Source organism: Oryzias melastigma, linkage group LG19, assembly GCF_002922805.2.
Source record: "Oryzias melastigma strain HK-1 linkage group LG19, ASM292280v2, whole genome shotgun sequence".
NCBI lineage: Eukaryota > Metazoa > Chordata > Actinopteri > Beloniformes > Adrianichthyidae > Oryzias > Oryzias melastigma.
In genome coordinates, this window is record NC_050530.1 from 12,391,274 (window position 1) to 12,410,062 (window position 18,789).

At 40.1% G+C, this 18,789-nt stretch overlaps 3 protein-coding genes across 3 annotated transcripts in view; 1 reads left to right on the forward strand and 2 right to left on the reverse strand.

The window, feature by feature from the left end:
• Positions 1-3,395, reverse strand: part of fam53b (family with sequence similarity 53 member B) — a 12,439-nt gene extending 9,044 nt beyond the window's left edge. The window contains exon 1 of the mRNA XM_024285228.2: positions 3,216-3,395. The gene's annotated coding sequence lies outside the window, so the exon portion shown is untranslated. The remainder of the gene's footprint in view (positions 1-3,215) is intronic.
• Positions 3,396-6,145: 2,750 nt separating this feature from the next.
• On the reverse strand, positions 6,146-9,308 carry hpdl (4-hydroxyphenylpyruvate dioxygenase-like). The gene is made up of 5 exons (XM_024285227.2): positions 8,444-9,308; positions 8,210-8,376; positions 7,987-8,138; positions 7,225-7,352; positions 6,146-6,850 (listed from the first exon to the last, which is right to left on the reverse strand). The coding sequence occupies exons 1-5, from the start codon at positions 9,112-9,114 to the stop codon at positions 6,634-6,636; spliced, it is 1,335 nt and encodes a 444-aa protein (XP_024140995.1). The 5' UTR covers positions 9,115-9,308; the 3' UTR covers positions 6,146-6,633.
• Positions 9,309-9,851: 543 nt separating this feature from the next.
• zranb1a (zinc finger, RAN-binding domain containing 1a) overlaps positions 9,852-18,789 on the forward strand; it is a gene marked incomplete in the record, with an annotated part of 9,261 nt that continues 323 nt past the window's right edge. The window contains 10 exon segments of the mRNA XM_024284453.2: positions 9,852-10,212; positions 10,650-11,452; positions 13,365-13,552; positions 14,026-14,179; positions 14,516-14,587; positions 14,690-14,888; positions 15,375-15,495; positions 16,499-16,628; positions 17,205-17,434; positions 18,223-18,779. Coding sequence (XP_024140221.1) covers positions 10,657-11,452; positions 13,365-13,552; positions 14,026-14,179; positions 14,516-14,587; positions 14,690-14,888; positions 15,375-15,495; positions 16,499-16,628; positions 17,205-17,434; positions 18,223-18,435 — 2,103 coding nt within the window.

Sequence of the window (18,789 nt, forward strand, 5' to 3'; positions counted from 1 at the left end):
GGAAGAAGGTTTTAGGACGCTTCCTTCAGCTTCCCATCATATGCTCTTACAGGCGTCTTTGACTGACTTGTGGCAAACTCTGCAGAGCTGGACGCTCGTCTTGAAAGTCAAGAGCGACGCTTTTGGACGAGCAGATGAGACCCCGGGTTTCCTTTGTGGTCGCCTCGCTTCGACTGGGCTGCCAGAAGCGTTTATGCACAGGAAAAAGCAGATAAAACAGCAGCAACTGAGCTGGCTTGAAGCAGGAGTCCATTTTAATGTCATTTAGTTGTTCTGCAAACTCGCACGACAACATGCGATGAGTAACAAGTGTGAAAAAATAAATAAATAACAGGAGGAGAGCTATTACAGTGTTTGAGTCAGTAATCCCACCAGCTAGACCACCATTACATAAGGATTTGGCAGCTTTGTGTCTAACTGACAATTACTGCTAATTCTAATCCATTTATAGCACTGGTGCAGCTGCTGAAAACAACTATTTGATATGATGGATTTTCCTTCTACAGACTAATGGACACACTTTAACTCCACTCCTGTGAAACTAAGACAAAATGCAACACAAATCCTGATTTTTCAGACTTCATATTTAGGATTACTGACCAAATAGCATTCTGGGAAATCCCAGGATAGTGTTCCTAAATGCAACACCTGATATGACCCAACTTAAAGACCAGCTCCAATCATCATTTGATCGATTTTAAAAAAAATGTTCACAGTGATATTTAATTATGATTGTCATTTTTAGCCTAAAGTAATAAAAACCTGTGTCATTTTAGAGGACAAAGTTTCTGCAGAGCGGCAGGAGTTCATCCGAAATTCCCCTCCAAGTTGACCATTGGTACCCCTCTTCCTCTTCTCGTTGCTGAGAGCACTCTGTTTACACCATTAGCCCCTCACACCTCCAATCTAACATTACCAGTGAAACAAAAATGGCGAGTTATATTGAAGCTATATACAGTTTTGAGCCAGATGTCAGCTCAGACGACGAAAACGAAGATGTACATTGATGTATTTGTCCGCCTACGTCACAAATACAATCAGACATTTTTGCATCTGGTTCTGATTCCCAACAACTTGAATAAAGAAACACATTTGTTAGCTTAATTTTCTTTAAATGTGTCCTCCATTAAAAAAAATGCCACAAGAACATAAAAAAACATCGAAAATATGTTGTTTTTTTATTTAATCAAAGTGGGGTTTAAAAACTAAATAAAAAAATGTGGGATGCAACAACAAAAATTTAAAAAAGTTATTATTAGGAGAAAATTTGAATGCTACAGAACATTGGTACATACAGCTACCTTATCTGAACTCACACTCACGTAGCTTTGAGGGTCATAAAGCTGGGCATGCTGATATAGCTGTCTGCTCTAGATGTTCCTGAAGGGTTCTAAGCTGGTTTTCTCATTACTTAAGTTCTTCAAAAGGCAGGTGCTACTCGGGATCGCCAAAGCTGAGTAACTGGGAGCAGAAAAAAAAGTTTAAAACCTATTATGTACTGGCTAGCCCACAGCTGTCGGCAAGCTTACAGAAATTAGACTAAGTCAGCCAGGAGGCTCACTCTAGATTTTTTAAAGGAGCGACTGAATAGTCAGAAATGAGCATGGCCACGAGGCTTCAATAGTAGTTATCAGGCTCAGTTGAGGGTCTGGGGTACAGCCAAGGTCTCACAGGCATGCAGCTGCCCACTTACCATAAACACAAAGGCTCAGCATGGCGATGCATGGCAGCCAGGGAGGCCTACATTTTGAAGCATGCCTGCTGTTTAATTATCTCTTCCATAATCACTTGCACTGTAGACGTTTTATGCAGAACGAGGGGGTTTGTTGGGCTTTGTAATGAAGGCTCTGGGGGAACCCGTCCAAATTGGAAAGCAATGCAGTCCACTAAAAGGCTAAAACGAACAACATCTTTAAATTACCCAGGACTCAGGCAGGAGATGCAGAAGAATGGGGAGAACGTGGCTCTATTACAGTTACAATAGAAGAAATAATCATGAAAAAGTACAAAAATAAGTGTGAACATCTTCAAGATGGGAAAATGTTGTCATGACAAAACATCAAAACATTCCATGTGGTCTGGAAAGGAAAAGAGGAAGCAGATTATTTTGCATTTGAGCTCTACTACTTCATAGTTGTCGTTGGTTGTTTTAATTTCATAAAGTGCTGCCAAACTTTTCAGGTGGATGCTTTGACGGTTGAAGAAAGGGGCCTGTAAACTCCCCAAGTGACCAACCTCTTCTAGAAAAAAACTTATTTTGAAATCCCCTATGAAAGGGAAATGAGTTTGGCAAGGAAAGTGGTGCTCCAAAAAAAAAAAAAAAAAAAAAAAAATCCCACAAAGCAAACACAATTTTTAACTTCACATGGCGATATATGAGCTCAAAAATGGAAATTCATGCATACATTTAAATGGACCAAAAGGAAAAGTCTTTGGAATTGTAAAAAGGCACTTGTGTAGCTTCAGCTGTTCAAAAACATAATAGAAATAGAACCCAGAGGAGTTCAGGTTTAACAAGTTTCTGTTTTGATGATCCCAATACAGCTTCTAAATCTGTAATAGCGAGCGTCAGCCAGCAGTTATTTTATACCTGAAGGGAAGGCTGGTTAAATCAGGAACTGCACAGCAGTTTACACATCACAACATAATGGGATTAGAACATACATTTGCCACCAAACATGTAACCATGCAGGCTTTACACAAGAGGGGAAACCCAATTAGGTTCAAAGTGTCCTTCAAAGACAAGCTAACCAAAATAAAAGCATTTAATCAAACTTTTAGGCAAATAATCTGATTTAAATTGTGTTTTTTAGGTCAAACTAGCCGAGCACTCTCACAGCAAAACTTACTATGACAGGTATTATCTAAAACGTGTTTATTTACGTCGAGAAACCATGTGAGTAGAAAAAGAAATGTTAAAAAACACAAACCTCGAGAGGCATTTGTGTTTCACTCCAGACAAAACAAAAGAAAAAAAACAGCTAAGAAAGCTCACATGAGGAGAGGCAGCTAAGCTAGCTCCTTTGAGTTGTGTTTGCATCTACTTTGACTCTTCTAACTCAGACTGGCATCCCAAAAGTCCTCCTCTATGATTAAAAAGACACCTTTGAAGCCCAAATTGAGCCTCAAACCTAACATTTTTACTGTTAGCACAGATGTTGAGTTAGCTTCTTTGAAAGTAAGTTGTCATAAGTTCAAATGAAACTACAACTTACAAGTTTTTAGAGTAGATTCCCAACATCCAGCGGGTTAGCTTCGAGGAGCCATGGTGAGTTTTGTTTCTGAAGAAACACAGATGAGGAAGACGGTTCGTAGGGCGAGGTGTTCACTTCTTCGTCTGCCACAGCAAACTACATTATTGCCCCAGTGCACTACTGTCCGACAAGACTACACGCTAATGAGCCTGTGACAACATACATGAGCCGTACCATGTTTGACACTGGGTAGGGGTGTTCTATAACTAAATGTGTCAACTTTTTCCGTGTTTTGACGAAATATTTTGTGATTATTCAGCAAATTACTCTTAACATTTAATGTTAGTTAGATTTTCATATAAATAAAGATAAATTAGGGGTTATTTAAAAATATATTTTTTTTATTCGACCTACCCCCGCACTTGACATTAGTGGTACAATCTGTCCCGAAGCAATAAAAGGTAATCACAGTTTTAGATACTGAGTATTGACAACACAACTTTGTGATAAACAGTCATGTTACCAAAATAAATAAATAAATTGTGTAACTGTTAAAGGAAAACGTAACTTAATGTAAGACTTTTATCACCGAAGTCTCCCTTCACTCCTTTAGAGAAATTTAAACACAGATTTTTATTTATGTATGCTATTCTAATCAAATATAGATTACATTGTTTTCTTTTGGGGGGGGGTGGGGTGGGGGGGGGTCAATAAAGCAAACACAAATAGCTTCAAAAAAATTAATAGTTTACAACTCTTTCAAGAAATTCACATGACTTCCTTTCAAAATAAAACATGTACCACAAAGGATCATCTCAATGCAACAAATCTAGTAAAAGCTGGAATTATGTCGACATTAATTTAAAAAAAATGTTTATTTTACTGTTTGTAGTGAATCTCTGTCAGAAATTCAAAAATCTAACAAACTAAAATTTAATCAGAGCTAATTGAGTTATCCTTAATGCTTTTTCCAACTACAAGGCCTACTTAAAATCATTGAATTTGTTCAAAAAAATAAAATTGACCTTATAATTTGGCACATTAGAATTTAACTTGTATCAGTTCATGATGTGCTTACTGACATCAAATTGATATTTGTGGTAAAATGAGCTAAAAACATCTGTCAAAGGGTTTTATTATGACAAAGAATTGATTGTTGGAAAATTACAGCAATGAGCCTCATTGAGTGATGCATACTGTTCTTCAAATGTATATAAATTAGTTTTTAATTACTTATTTTTTACTTTGCAGTTATGTTTTAAGCTATTTATCTTTCATAAATTAAAGAGCCACAATAGCTGAAGGCTGCAGACCCCTAATCTAAAGTCTTTTTATTAATAAACAAGTTGAGGTCATATACACAAGTACTAGTAATCTTTTCTCCTTAACTTTATGTATTTATAGAAAAACATGTAATACCAACAATAAAACAAGTGTTTTGGATTTTAAAATTGGTAAAGTACTTTCCAGCCTTTCAACACTATACAGTAGCCTGACATAGTTTGAATGGACAGACGGTACCAAGCTGGGCCTCACGAGGGTGGGGAGTGTCTCTTACCCCTGGCAAACACTATTGTTAATCAAACTATAACATCTGTTCTGTGCTACTAATCTGCCCCATACTGTTAGAACTACCCTCCTCGGTTTTAGGCTGTCTGCCCTTTGTGTTTAGGGCCACTCAGGGTTTATCTACTGTGTGAGCTTTATGACTTAAGAACATTTTAATAAACAAAATTCATTTTTGAGAATATATGAATATGTATTATTAGATTGACTTGTAATATTCTCAGATAACTGGCAAAAAGCTTTTTGAGTAAGGAGGATTTCACAATTCCACTTTCTGAGTTCATGTCTGAAAATGTGTTATAACAACCACCGCCACAGGGGGCAGTGTGCTACAACCCTTACCCCCATAAAAGGCAAAAATATTCTTAAATAAATGATGCAGGAGAATTAGAAGTCTTAATCTTCCTGTGTTTGTTTCTTAATGAGGTTGCAGTTTGCATATGGTGAACAGTAAAACAGGAGATTTTCCAGAAACCCTATGCAGAAAGCTGAGGGGCCATCTGTGGCTCACTGCGGCTGGAGACAGATGGCTGAAAAGACTCCCGTCACCACAGATAGCTTCAACTTTAACAAGCACTAAATCCTTTTTTTTTCAGAATCAAAATACTCAACTATATAAGTTAAAGATTTTTTTTTGCCAAAAAGTGTAAAAACTCAAACTTGTAAAAGTTTTTCTTAAATAACTGAATAATTAAGAGTACATTTGTGTAATATTGTAGCCTATTTTTAATAATTTTTGTGCTAAAAATATAAACTTCTGAACACATAGTTTTACCCAGAACAGTGATAGATGATTAAAGGAAAAACACTGACACCATTTGTCAAAATGAAGAAGTACAGGAGTTCTTTTTCAGAGTGCTTGTGGGGGAAGTAAATTTCTGGAGTATTTTTGTGGTCTTCTGTAGCTCTAGTCAGAGTACTAAAAAGCATTTGAAGGAACACCCATCTAAATCGAACTGCTTCTCACCTGTCCCATTAATGTTCTCCTACAGTGTTTATAGGCGACTTAATTGAACTGGCACATTGACGTGGGTTTAAAAATCCCCTCGAAAAGACTCGAAAACCAAATCTTTGAAGAGAAGCAGCTGCCTGAAGGGGTCTGTTCAAGTTAGAAAAATGTTGCATAATTCCACTGTTTTTAAAATAATCCAAATTATTTATATTTTTAAATTATTCTTATTTAGGACCATGAAATGCAATCATTATTTTTCAATCATTGATGCAAAACAGCAATAGATGTGGACAGCTGTAATTACAAAAAAGTTCCTTCTGCGTAGACAAGGTTTAAAAAAGGTATTTTTTTACATTTGGCAGATTAATACATTTTGCTCATACCTAATAGTAGTTAATTAAAATAAACACCACACCGCAAAACACAATAGACGCAGAGTTCAAAAAAAGTTTTTTTTATTTTTCCAGGACAATATAGCAAACTCTGAGCTGCAAATACGTACATTTTTAGGAGCTTTTAGTGCATAAACCACTTTGTTCCCCTCCAGGAGTGAATAAACCTTCCCCACATGTTGAAGTCTGGCTTGCAGTTTTAAACATCTCAACTATTAGTAGTTTTGTGCAGATGTAATCAGATGCAGAATTAAAATAAAGTGTTGTGGCTTTTTTTTTTTTCTTTTTTTTTTACCGATTCCTTCTTCTTGTTTTATTTATTTGGAAAACATTGGGTATTAGCAGCTTTAGTAGGAGTTTTTTTATTATATATATTATAAGTCTAAATGCAACATTTTTTGTGCAGATAGTTTCAGCAAGGACAAAAACACTTAAATAATATAAGTTTGTATATTCTGTCCAGAAAATCTAATTTTGTTGCCACAAATGCAGAGTTGATGTAATAAATAAAACTCTAAGAATCTGTCTGCTAAGCTTCTGATGATCCCACACTTTGTGAATCCCGCCTTTGGTCAAACGTCTCACAGGTTTCTTTGCCTAGCTCGTTCTCCATGTATGCCTGCACGGATCTCCACAACGCCTTGATGTTTCCCTCGCCGAACCCCGTCGCTCCTCTTCGTTCTATCAGCTCCAGGAAGAAGGTGTCCTCTGCAAATATGGGCTTGGTGAACACCTGAAGAAGGTATCTGTCAAAACAAGCCCAGACACATATTATTCCTTACATGCTTTCATTATTTGACAGAAGATGTCATAAAACTCTATAAAACAGTTTTCCATGTACATTTTTGAATTATATATTGTGTTTTTTTAATCCTCAAAACTTAGTGCTTTTATTCTTTCCACAAATTTGTTTTCTACAAAAATATAAAATGATTTCTTTATAGAAAAAAAGATGTCTCTTCTTAAAAACTGCATTGAAGTTTTCAATTTCCAATATTGTATACCCCCACAGAATTCCCAACATGATGCATACATTATTATATTTAAAAAGTTAACAGGAAAATACGTTTTAAATGCTTAAACATTTTTTTAAATATTCCAGTTTTCGAGTGTGATTCACCTCCTGTTTTCCCTGGATGCTTCCTGAGCTGGTGGATCCGAGTGGAGATCAGTATCCAGGAGAATTCCATGTTGGGCCAGAACCTGAGGGTCGTGTCCCGCTTCCTCTATTTCCAGCTGTTTTCCCACCTGCATCGCACATGAAAAAAAAAAAGTCCAAGATGTTTTCAAACACAATCCTGGTCCGAACTTTTGGTCATGTGATGTAAAGATAGAGACCGGGGATTTTTTTTTTAAATACAGCTTATTTTTTTGAATGAGTATATACTTGGAAGTACATCAACAAATAAATACAATTAAAATAAATTATTACGGCTAAAACTAAAATAATGTATTAAATAATGTTTTTCCACTAACATAAAATTATAAAAAGGAGGACGTCTTATCACCATAACAACCATCTTTTACTGTGTAAAATTTACTCAATTTTGAAAGATTTCCCTTCTTTTTGATTATATCTCTTTATAGTTTAAAGTGTTTTTATGACCAAATAAAAGCTTTTTTTGTTTTCTACTAAAACAAATGAAAAATGTTATGAAAATATTGTCTAATTTACAATTATTTAAGGTAAGGATGGGGCAGAAATTTTAACCGTTACAGTTTATTTTTTAGAAATATTGCGTAGTATAACATGACAATAATTCATAAAAATTGACATTTTAATGTTCAAAAAGTGATATATTTCTACATGCTACACGTCTGAATTTATATGACAAATGTAAATAACTCTCTTTCTAAAGGAAGTGAGCTGGGTGATTCTGACCTCAGTGTAGTATGCAGGAGGAGGGGAGAAGAACTGCACACCAGCAGCAGCCATCAGGTTTGCAGTGGAGACGATGTTGTTGGTGTACAGTGCAATGTGCTGGATCCCAGCGGCTCTATGCTGCTCCAGGAAGGTGTCAACCTGGTTACGACCTGAAATGTGTGCCGGCATGAGAAGATTAAAAACAGAAGTGAAAATGAGGGGATTTAGGGAGCTTTTTTACCTTGATGAGGCAGTGATTCTGCAATGACAAACTTGCAGTCGGGCTCTTTTCTGTCTGCAAAGGGGACACTGATGCCGGCTTTACTGCACTTCCAGTACTGCATGGCAGTGAGTCGTAGTCCAACGCCTTTCTGGTTGACTACAAAACCTTCGTCCACATCTTCACTTCTACACAGAAAAATAATTTATGACAACTTTGAAAAATTCATATTAGTATATATAATTAGTTTCTTACCTATCAATGAAAAACCTCTGGAAACCAAACATCTTCTCATACCAGCTCATCACCTGCTGGGTTGATTTCCTGGGGCAGGCATAGGTGATGTGATCAAAATGAGTGACAGAACCAGAACCACCTTCCGAGCTCCAGTCCTTCTCAGCCACATCAAATCCAGGCAGGAAGACGCCCCCATATTTGGTCTTATCTACTAATGTGTGGCACACGTTTCCCACGATCGATTTAACCACCGAGTAGGTGACCAGCCCGTTCTCATCCTCCACTGTGGTAGGAGGAACTAGGAAGCTGCAGCCCAGATGGTGGAGAACCCTCGCTGACCTTTCCACATCCTCCACCTCGAAGCACACGTTGCTGACGGAATCCACCGGGTGAAAGGGGTTGACATCGTACAGAGCAGCCGTGGAGGAGTTGTATTTCCCATCGTGGACCCCGCGTGGGTCGTCTAAACATGTACCCGGTAAACCAAGCGGTCCATTAGTGCTAAGGTTTGGTTTTTCATTCACAACAAATATCGCCGCTCCGTTTCTGAAAGCCACCTGCCTCGCGCTGGGAGTTATCCTGGTAGCAAATAAATTAAACTTGTATTTGGAGACAAGGTCATAAGCTAGTCTCTGCCCGTTAGAAACGTGGAGGGAAACATGGTGTAACCGGCGCAGGGCAACTGCCATGATTTCCGTGTGACGTAAGAAAGGAGGCGTGTCGAAAATACAATTGAATTGGGGTGACGTATGTGATTATGGGGAAATGCATTTTGAAGGGTTGATTCAATCTCCAAAACTTTATTAGTCCAACACAAGCATTTACAGTCATTTATTTTATACGAGATTTGTTAGTTTTTTTCCTTTTTTTTTAAATATAACTTTGAAGTAAATATGTATTTATAATAATAATAATAATAATTTCAAACTTGAAATTTGTAAAAGAAAAACAAGCAAAAAAACCCAGATAAATAGAAATCACGCCATATTATTATTGTTAATAAAAAAATACATGTATATTTAGAAATTCACATTTATTTTAAAGCATTATTCACATAATTTAAAAAAAGAGAGAAAAAGTAAATAATAATAACGATAATAACATTTTTTATGGATACATTTGAGCGTAATATTTAAGTACAGTACACCGAGGTTAAAACACGAACATGTCAAAATATTTTTCTCAAACAAATGCAAAAATAAATCTGTTAAAAATTAAATTAAAATATAGATCTTTAATTGGAAGTAATACAAACTTTTTTCTTACCATATATTTTAATTATTTTTCTTTAAATGTTTTTAATAAAGGTTTTTGCTGACAATTTTTTTCTTATGTACGTAACGTTTTGTCAAAATTATGATTAGGGCTTTTTTTGTTGACGATAAATGCCCTTGAGTTTTAGATGTCCCAGCGAGTTCGTGAACGCCTCCCAGTGTTTCCTCGTCGTCCAATAGCTTCGAGAGCTCCGCCATATGACTGGTGACGAGCGTTTATTTTGGCTCTGCCCCTGATTTGTCGAGCCGTCGTCGCCATTAAACAGGACGGCGACCGTATAAACCATGAAGAGTTGCGGATTTGCACCATGAACAGAGGCGCTCGGAGACCTTGGCAAGGCTCGCTTTGTTCCCCGAGAGATTAATGCGACCGCGAAGGTAAAGATGTGAGCAAAGGAGGGAGTCTTCTTCAGATTGGGAAAGGTTAGATTGAGCAGGAGGAGGGACCGGACAAGAAGAAGGGGTTGTTGTGGTTTGCAGCGGCGCTTTAAAGGCGTACGAAGTCACGAATCGGTAAGAAAATGTTTCCTCGTTAAATTTTATTTTCATGTAAACGTTAAATTTGGTCATATTTTACCCCGAATAATTGTTGTCAAGAGCTACATTTGATGCTAGCTAACGTTTTACATACGGGGGTTAGCTGTCCACCTAGCAAGGTTAGCCTAAATTGTAAAAACATCACAACAAACCTCATTTTTGCTACATAGCTCACTAATTAATTACAAACTATTATCTATGATAAAACAACATAATTAAAAGTGTGCAGACTATAGTTGTTTTGTTACTTTTTAAAAGTTTTAGAACGTATTTTGTTAGCTTAAACGATAGTTAGTTAGCTGGTATATTAGCTAATTTAGCTTAAAACAAAAGTATCAGTCGGTTAAATTCCTTTAAATCACTTATTATTTTTTTTATGCGTGGCTCACATCTAACCGGATTCTACCTAACAGATCCACAATGACGGAACAAAGGGGGAAGTGGTCCTGTGAGTACTGCACCTATGAGAACTGGCCATCTGCTATCAAGTGTACAATGTGTAGTGCACCCCGGATGAGGGGTCCCATCATCACAGAAGAACCCTACAAAAACGGTCCAGATCTGGACCCCAGTCCAGAATGGGACCCTCCCAGAACTGATCGGGGAAGCAGCCTCCTCATCTGCCCGGACTCCAGTGCTAGGCCGAGAGTCAAACCATCCAGCATGGCTGAGATTGCGAACAAGTGGTCCTGCCACATGTGCACCTATCTGAACTGGCCTCGGGCCGTCCGTTGCACACAGTGCTTGTGTCAGCGCCCGAGGACCAGCAGCCCCACCGAGTCCCCCCAGACGTCAGGCTGCCGCCCTGGTGTTCACTCTCCAGTGGACACCTGTGAGGAGTATAATGACAGGAACAGACTTAACACTCACCAGCAGCATTGGACATGCACGGCGTGCACTTACCAGAATTGGCCCACCACTACAACATGTGTGCTGTGCGACTTCCCCAAGCCCAGCAACCAGGAAACCACGGAGCCGGTCGAGACCGCGGCGCCCTCACCCCTGATCATTGAGCAGGACGTGGCACGGTGGAGGGGCAGCTGCAGTGGGAGTCAGCGGAGATCCCCTCCCATGGCCAAAAGAGAGGACTTTCAGAGGATAGAGCTGGCAGCTGGAGCTGTTAGTAGAGAGGAGCAGGAGGTGGATTTCAAGAAGCTCAAGCAGATCAGAAACCGGATGAGGAAAACAGACTGGTTATTCCTTAGTGCATGTGCCGGTGAGTTGTTTTTAGATAAATTAATATAGATTATATTATTTTTTTTATTGAAATCTATGCTGTTTTTATCAGTAAAACAGTGGCAAAAAATGGATCAAATTCTTTTTTTGTGCGGCTCTGAGAGCATCTGTGACAAACCGAAAGGTTGCGAGTGCTTTCCAGCCGGTGGGGATGAATGGGCCGTCTGGGCTGCCCAGTGAGAGCGGAGCCTGTGGACCAGAGTCTGCCCTGGCACAAGATCAACACACTCTGTAAACAGAGGTGCTTATGTTCCCGACAGGGGCCTTTAGGCGGGGGGCAAAAATAGACCTCTCAAAATATGAGAAGCTGTCAACAAAGGAGCACGAAGGCAACACGTGATCAGCAAGCTCTCCCGACCTTTGCACTGATTGCATTTACTACTTTTGAGGACGTTTTTTATACAAAATGTTCTCCATGCTTTTTGATTTAGTTACTCACAGTGTCAGCTGACTGTATAGAGTTATGCACTTTCTGGCCAAGAGGCCAACCACTTCCTCACCTCACTTTGGTATTGTTGGCCTCAGCAGCCGAATTCCCTCAAATCCATTGTTTCTTTTTGGGAATTGTGTCTTTTTGTTTCAAAGTGACTGAAACAGATGGGTTCTCCCTCTGCCTCAAACTGGTCTTTTTTAACGTTTTGTCAGCCACTCGTGACAATGTAACAACTCCTAAAAATAGCTGTTTGTTGAAATCGTGTTACCATCATCCTCGACTCTATTTTTGGGCTGCAGAGATGAAAATCGGAGACTTATTCCCACTGAGATTTTTGCTAAACATATATAAAAAGAATAAACTTTGCACCCCTTTTCACAATAAACCTTTCTTTCTTTCTTTAAAGAAGCAAACTTTGCCTAACAACATGCTTTATAGTGCTATATTTATCTTTCCAGATATTTATCGCTTTATAAAAGACAGAGTAATGTTTGTTTATTTATTTTTTCTTAAGCAGAAATCACGTTGATGATGGTATCAGTATGTCATAAATGGCATTTCTGTTTTTAGATAACAGAGATATAACATTTTTTGATAGACCAGGAGAAACTGGGACAATTTTTCTTACTCTCTTTGTTTATTTGTTGTTTGTCCACTTCCAGATCACGTCACAGTGTTGGAAGAGCTTTTGTGCGGTTTCTCTGACATTCCTGACACTCCAGAATATTCCAGCTGAAATCGCTCCTCGGCTTTTTGCAGATCTGCATTTGCAAAATGTCACCCTGCTCTGGTTAAATGAGAAATTAGTTCTTTGTTCTTTCTGGGAGAACATCCTCTAAAAAAAAAAAGCCATTAAAAGCTGCCAGCGTTTCAGTTCTTCCTTTGTCACCTTGATGTATTCTGTTTAGAATAGATGTGGACGTCCAGAAATGGAAAGAAAGGGAGGTGTTTGATGCTAATCTGCACATTCTGCTCTCCGTTTGACGCAATTCAACATAACCTGCTGCCCTGTCTGTTCAACTGACTTGTAGACTGACAGTATGATGGCAGTTCTCTCTGTCAGAGGCAGGAGAACTGCTGACGTAAACACTTGGTGATCTTTACATTCAGTTTTCTGTTTTTGAATTTCTCGCTGGATGGAAAGTGGTCGTGACCAATCTGCATCATGTATCAGAACAGTTTGATGGACGTTTAGGTTCTTTGTGGTTTATGGATGGTTCCCCTTAAACCATTGAGAAGTGGTTTAAGCAGGTCAGGGGAACCAGAAGTGACAGATAGCTGAGTCTATGCAGATCTGTTCACGTCACTAGCATCACCTTTATAAGACCTTGCAGGGAGATGTGGAGGATGAAGTGTTAATTGCAAGCTCCAGTTCAACCTGCTAAACATTTAATAATTCTGCTGAAACACAGTGTTTTTTAGTAAATAAGAAGTTCTCCTAATGCTTCCTGTGCTGCAGGTGTTGTGGAGGGAGATCTGGCCGCAGTGGAAGCCTACAAGTCATCCGGCGGCGACATCGCGCGGCAATTGACCGCCGACGAGGTGCAGCTGCTGAACCGCTCCTCAGCGTTCGATGTCGGCTTCACTCTGGTTCATCTGGCTATCCGCTTCCAGAGGCAGGACATGCTGGCCATACTACTGACAGAGGTAAGCAAAGTAAATCTGTGCATAATTGGCTACATTGTTTTATGCATTTTACAGCTTTTATTTGTGGCCTTTTGGAACCAATTGAAGCCATCTTATAATTGCTCTGCTAGTCTGCTCCTCACGACTCTCATGTCTGCTTGTTGATGGTTCCTTCCCAAAGTGGATGATGTGTGGCAGATGCCTGTAGCGACAGCAGAAATGCACTTTGAGGATTAGCTGGAGGATTAGTCTGGCTTCAGTCATTGGTTCCTAATGGACATGATAATGCAGAGCTGATGTGGTTTGGAAGGAGCGCAAGCGATGATTAGGGAAGGCACCGAGGGCGAAGGGAAAGGTGACCTTTTTGCAGCAAATCACAAAACATGAGCATGCTTTTCTAGACTGGCTTCAAATAGATTTTACAGCAATATTTCAGACAATCCTAATTTGAAATTCAGCAAGCTGCTGATCTGCATGAACTGCTGTGCTTGCAGGTTAGCCAACAGGCTGCAAAGTGTATTCCCTCCATGGTGTGTCCCGAGCTGACGGAGCAGATCCGCAGGGAGATCACAGCGTCTCTGCACCAGCGCAAGGGCGATCTCGCCTGTTACTTCCTCACTGACTTGGTCACTTTCACCCTGCCTGCAGGTACTACACCCACTAAATCTGTCTGCTTTACCACCCAGCTGGTGCTCCGTGTTATTAGTAGTATTAAGCTGCAAATGGACTTTTATTCTGCTCTCAGCAATGTCATACAGTATTGAATAGAGAATAGCCTCCAGTGTTAACGTTCGATACGCACAGCAGCGCCACACACGCCACAGAGCCGTGTTTACAGTGTGCTATTGACTGAACGTCAGGCAGTGAGTGGTGTTGCTAAGCATGCCGCCCCCCCCCGTGGGTCGTTATGGTTGATGAAGCTTTCAGTTTAGGGGTGTTGTTACTAAATAAAGGGCGTAGCGTCATACGGTCACCTGCTTACAGATATTGAGGACCTGCCACCTGCGGTTCAGGAGAAGCTGTTGGATGAGGTGCTGGATCGGGATGTGCAGAAAGGTTTTTCTCCTCATTCATTTGATAATAAAATCAGTGATCATTTAGTCTTAAAGGACTTTTTAAGAAACAATTCAAGTGTTTTTTTTATTTTTATATAAATAGAGCTTGAGGAGGAATCTCCTGTCATCAACTGGTCCCTGGAGCTGTGCACGCGCCTGGACAGCCGGCTGTACGCCCTGTGGAACCGCACAGCGGGGGACTGCCTGCTGGACTCGGTTCTGCAGGCCACCTGGGGGATTTACGACAAGGACTCCGTCCTCCGAAAAACCCTTCACGACAGCCTGCACGACTGCTCTCACTGGTAAGACGCACATTCCCTCCCGAGTTTGCTGTAGCTTTCCTGTTTTTCACCTCAACGTGTTCTCCGCGTCCCGACTGACCCAGAAAAAGTGAACCGAGTGATTGATGAAGATGCTTTACTTGGGTTCAAAAACAACAATGTCCTGCAGCTGTTCTGCATATTTTAAAGGAGCTCTTTGTTTAAAAAAAAAAGCAAGGAATTTGAATCTGGCTGCACTTCATTTTTGACATAATACATGTAATTAAAAAAAGAAAATCCTCTTCAGACGTGTTTTTTTATGTTTTTCATGTTTTCCTTGAAGAGGCCTGCATATGTGTCGAGGGGCATTTCCTCAGGATACTTGAAGACTTCCTTCACTTTGTCATATCCAGAGTTCAATAAGACTAAAGAGATGCACTTCAAACTTCTGTGGATATTTAGCACAATCTAGTGCTGTGAAACCAACTAAACAGTTCAGCATCACCAGACGTTTTGTTGTGTCATCAGGTTTTACACGCGCTGGAAGGAGTGGGAGTCCTGGTACTCGCAGAGCTTCGGTTTACATTTTTCCCTCCGAGAGGAGCAGTGGCAGGAGGACTGGGCTTTCATCCTGACGTTGGCCAGTCAGGTAATTCATTTTTTTATATTTCGCTGTTTCTTCCCGTTTGTAATCCGGATGAAAAGCCCCCAATTTTACGTCCCTAATGGCAACACAGGAGTGACATAGAATATGCTTACATATTAGGAATATTATAGATTAAATTACAATATACATTCTTGAAATTTCGCCAAATTAAGCAAATTGAAGAATTAATTTTAGGATATTTTTGGGGCAAAATGGGTATTGTGATGTACAAAAAGAAGCTAAAGATGAATTGATGCACCATTTTAAAAATAAATTCTACTTTTTACGACTTAAATTAGTCTCAAAGTGCTCAAAAAAGGCCATTTTTAAAAATTTGGTAAGATATTTCATGTGCTGGGCTCCATCATCGGGAAGGCGGATGATGTGTGGGTTACAGAAAGGGCACCATGGGGCTCTGTCGGACGGTGCTGGAGGTTGACGGACAGCTGATCCACTTTGCTGGCGTGCCTGCTGATGCAGCACTTCTGCACACGTGACCTCAGGATTAGACGCGTTTAGCGGAGGAGCCGCTCCGCTGGCAGTGAAAGCTTCTGCTCGACGGAAAAGATCTTCACACAAATCAATTTTTGAAGCTGCGTGAAACGAAAACCTGTACAGTGGCAGTTATGTCATCTGCTCTGTTGGTACAAATGCAAGCTGAGAAGCAGCGTCCACAGGGCTGCAGCATGTTGGCGGAGTCGGACCTCCTCACTATAGCTGCAGTGATGTGAGAGAAGTTTACAATAAAACAAAACTCTCCTTCCAGTGCTGATTGTTTGACAGACTGCAGCCATTGTTATTCTGTGTAAATTATAATCTACAGTTTAAAGACTCAAATTCAGACACTTTTCTGGAAGATCTGCTTAATCTAAAAGAGTTTAACTCTTTCTGCTGTCAACAGATGATGAGCTGCTTTTATTTTAGCTGCTGTAATGATGCATCTCTGCTTTCTGTAGGGCTGAATATCCATTTAAATGTCTTTTTGTGTGTTTGTTTTGTTTTTAAGCCCGGGGCCAGCCTGGAGCAAACCCACATTTTTGTTCTTGCACATATTCTTCGAAGACCGATCATAGTCTACGGAGTGAAATACTACAAAAGTTTCCGTGGGGAAACGTTAGGATACACTCGCTTTCAAGGTAAGACATGAAAAACGATTAGTAAATATAAAGTGATATTTTTTTTTTTTTTTACTGTGGTCATCAAAACAAGTCAAGGTTCATAACAAACCTACCCAGACATTCACACAGGTGTAAAAGTAACCACAAATTAAATGGTCATCAGCCATGAAAAGAAATGTCTGTACTGTGAAACACGGTGGAGGTTTGGTTATGGTCTGGGGCTGCTTTGCTACATTTTCTAAATCTCTGCAGGAAATATGGACTCTAATGAAATAATGACAGAAAACACAAATAGTAAATAATCACAAACAGCAAAAACATTTGTCATTTTCAGTTATTTCAGTGAGTTTTTCCTACATTGATATTAATTTTCTCCATCTATGTATCATGTATGTCTAGAAGAAGACATTTCTTACACTTATAGAAATTTCATTGCAATTTTGGACAACCCTGGATAACCTTTTTGTCCCAGGAGCAGACTATTGAGTTTCGAGCTTGTTTGTGAGGATGCTGCAGTGTACAGCTGGCGGGTTGGCTCCGCCCCCGGGCGGTGCGGCTGGAGCATCCCGTCTGACCGGCTCTGTGCGCCCTCAGGTGTGTACCTGCCTCTGCTGTGGGAGCAGAGCTTCTGCTGGAAGAGCCCCATCGCTCTGGGCTACACACGGGGTCACTTCTCCGCCCTGGTGGCCATGGAGAACGACGGCTACGACAATCGCGGTGCGGGCGCCAACCTCAACACGGACGACGACGTCACCGTCACCTTCTTACCGCTGGTGGACAGCGAGAGGAAGCTGCTGCACATACACTTCCTGTCCGCACAAGAGGTTGGAAAGCATTAGACTTAAAACTAAGATCTTATTTGTCAAAGAGTGAAATGAAGAATTGAAAAGATGATGTAGATTTTTTTTTTATTTATTTATTATTGTAAAGGAGAAGTTGCACTTATTACAAGATTGTATGAAAGTGGAACTTCATGTTTCTAAGAGCATCTGCAGAAAAGCAGAAACAACACAAATGCTTTTGTTTCTTTTGACTAGTGTGAAAAACTGAAATAATACGAAACTGCTGCAGCCGAATTTCCTTCAAGCTTTACTTATGACTGAAAGACGTGCACACCAGGCATTTGACACGCTAAACGCAGGCGCTTGAATGTGTTTATCCTATAGTATTCACACTGGACAGGCAGGGAGGGGCTTCTTCTTTTGCACTTTTATGAATCTTGCTCCATGCGTTTTGTACATGGAGCCCAAAAACTTGAGTATGCTTGAACGCAAGAGTTTTCATTGAAAGTAGACGCTTGAACGCACGTTGCTGAATGCGATGTGAATATAGCTTTACAGTTTGGAGCCAGAACGATAATGAAGACGTATTTTCGAAGACATATCAAAAATTTTCTTTTTTTATGTTTAGCTTTGAGCATAAAAGTCTTTTATTTTTACCCCAATAAATAGCATTTTGTGTCTCTGCAAAGTGAATAAAATCTCTCTATTTTACAGTGTATCACACTAGTTTGTTAAAAACTAAACCTTTGAGATTGTTTTAAACATTAAGTTTTATTTTTGCCCCTGCTCACGGCCCGTTTTTGTCCTTTTTTTTTATCTCCGTGCGACAGATGGGCAACGAGGAGCAGCAGGAGAAGCTGCTGAGGGAGTGGTTGGACTGCTGCGTGACCGAAGGAGGCGTGCTGGTCGCCATGCAGAAGAGCTCCCGGCGCCGCAACCACCCTTTAGTCACCCAGATGGTGGAAAAGTGGTTGGACAGATACCGGCAGATCCACCCCTGTGCCTCTCTCTCCGACGGCGAGGATGAAGATGAAGACGAGTGAAGGTGAAGCCGAAACGAGCTCAAAAAGGACAAAAAAAACCCTTAAACTCGTAACTCACTATCTACTGTCCCCGCCCCCTTCTTTTTTGACTTGTAACGATGCATGTTCTGTGGTAGATACAGCACCATCACACCGTACCCGACGACTGCCCCATCAAAGCACATATAGTCACTTGGTTTGCCTGCCGACGCTCCAACTTCCCCCCGTTTATCAAGTTACCGCCCTGAAGAAATATGCTAGAACATGTAGGAAAAATCTCCCAAAGCTGCACTACGGAACAGTTACAGAGCTGCCTGATGGGAAGTTTACTGAAAACTGAGAAGATGCTGTGTGTGTGTGTGTGTGTTTGTGTGA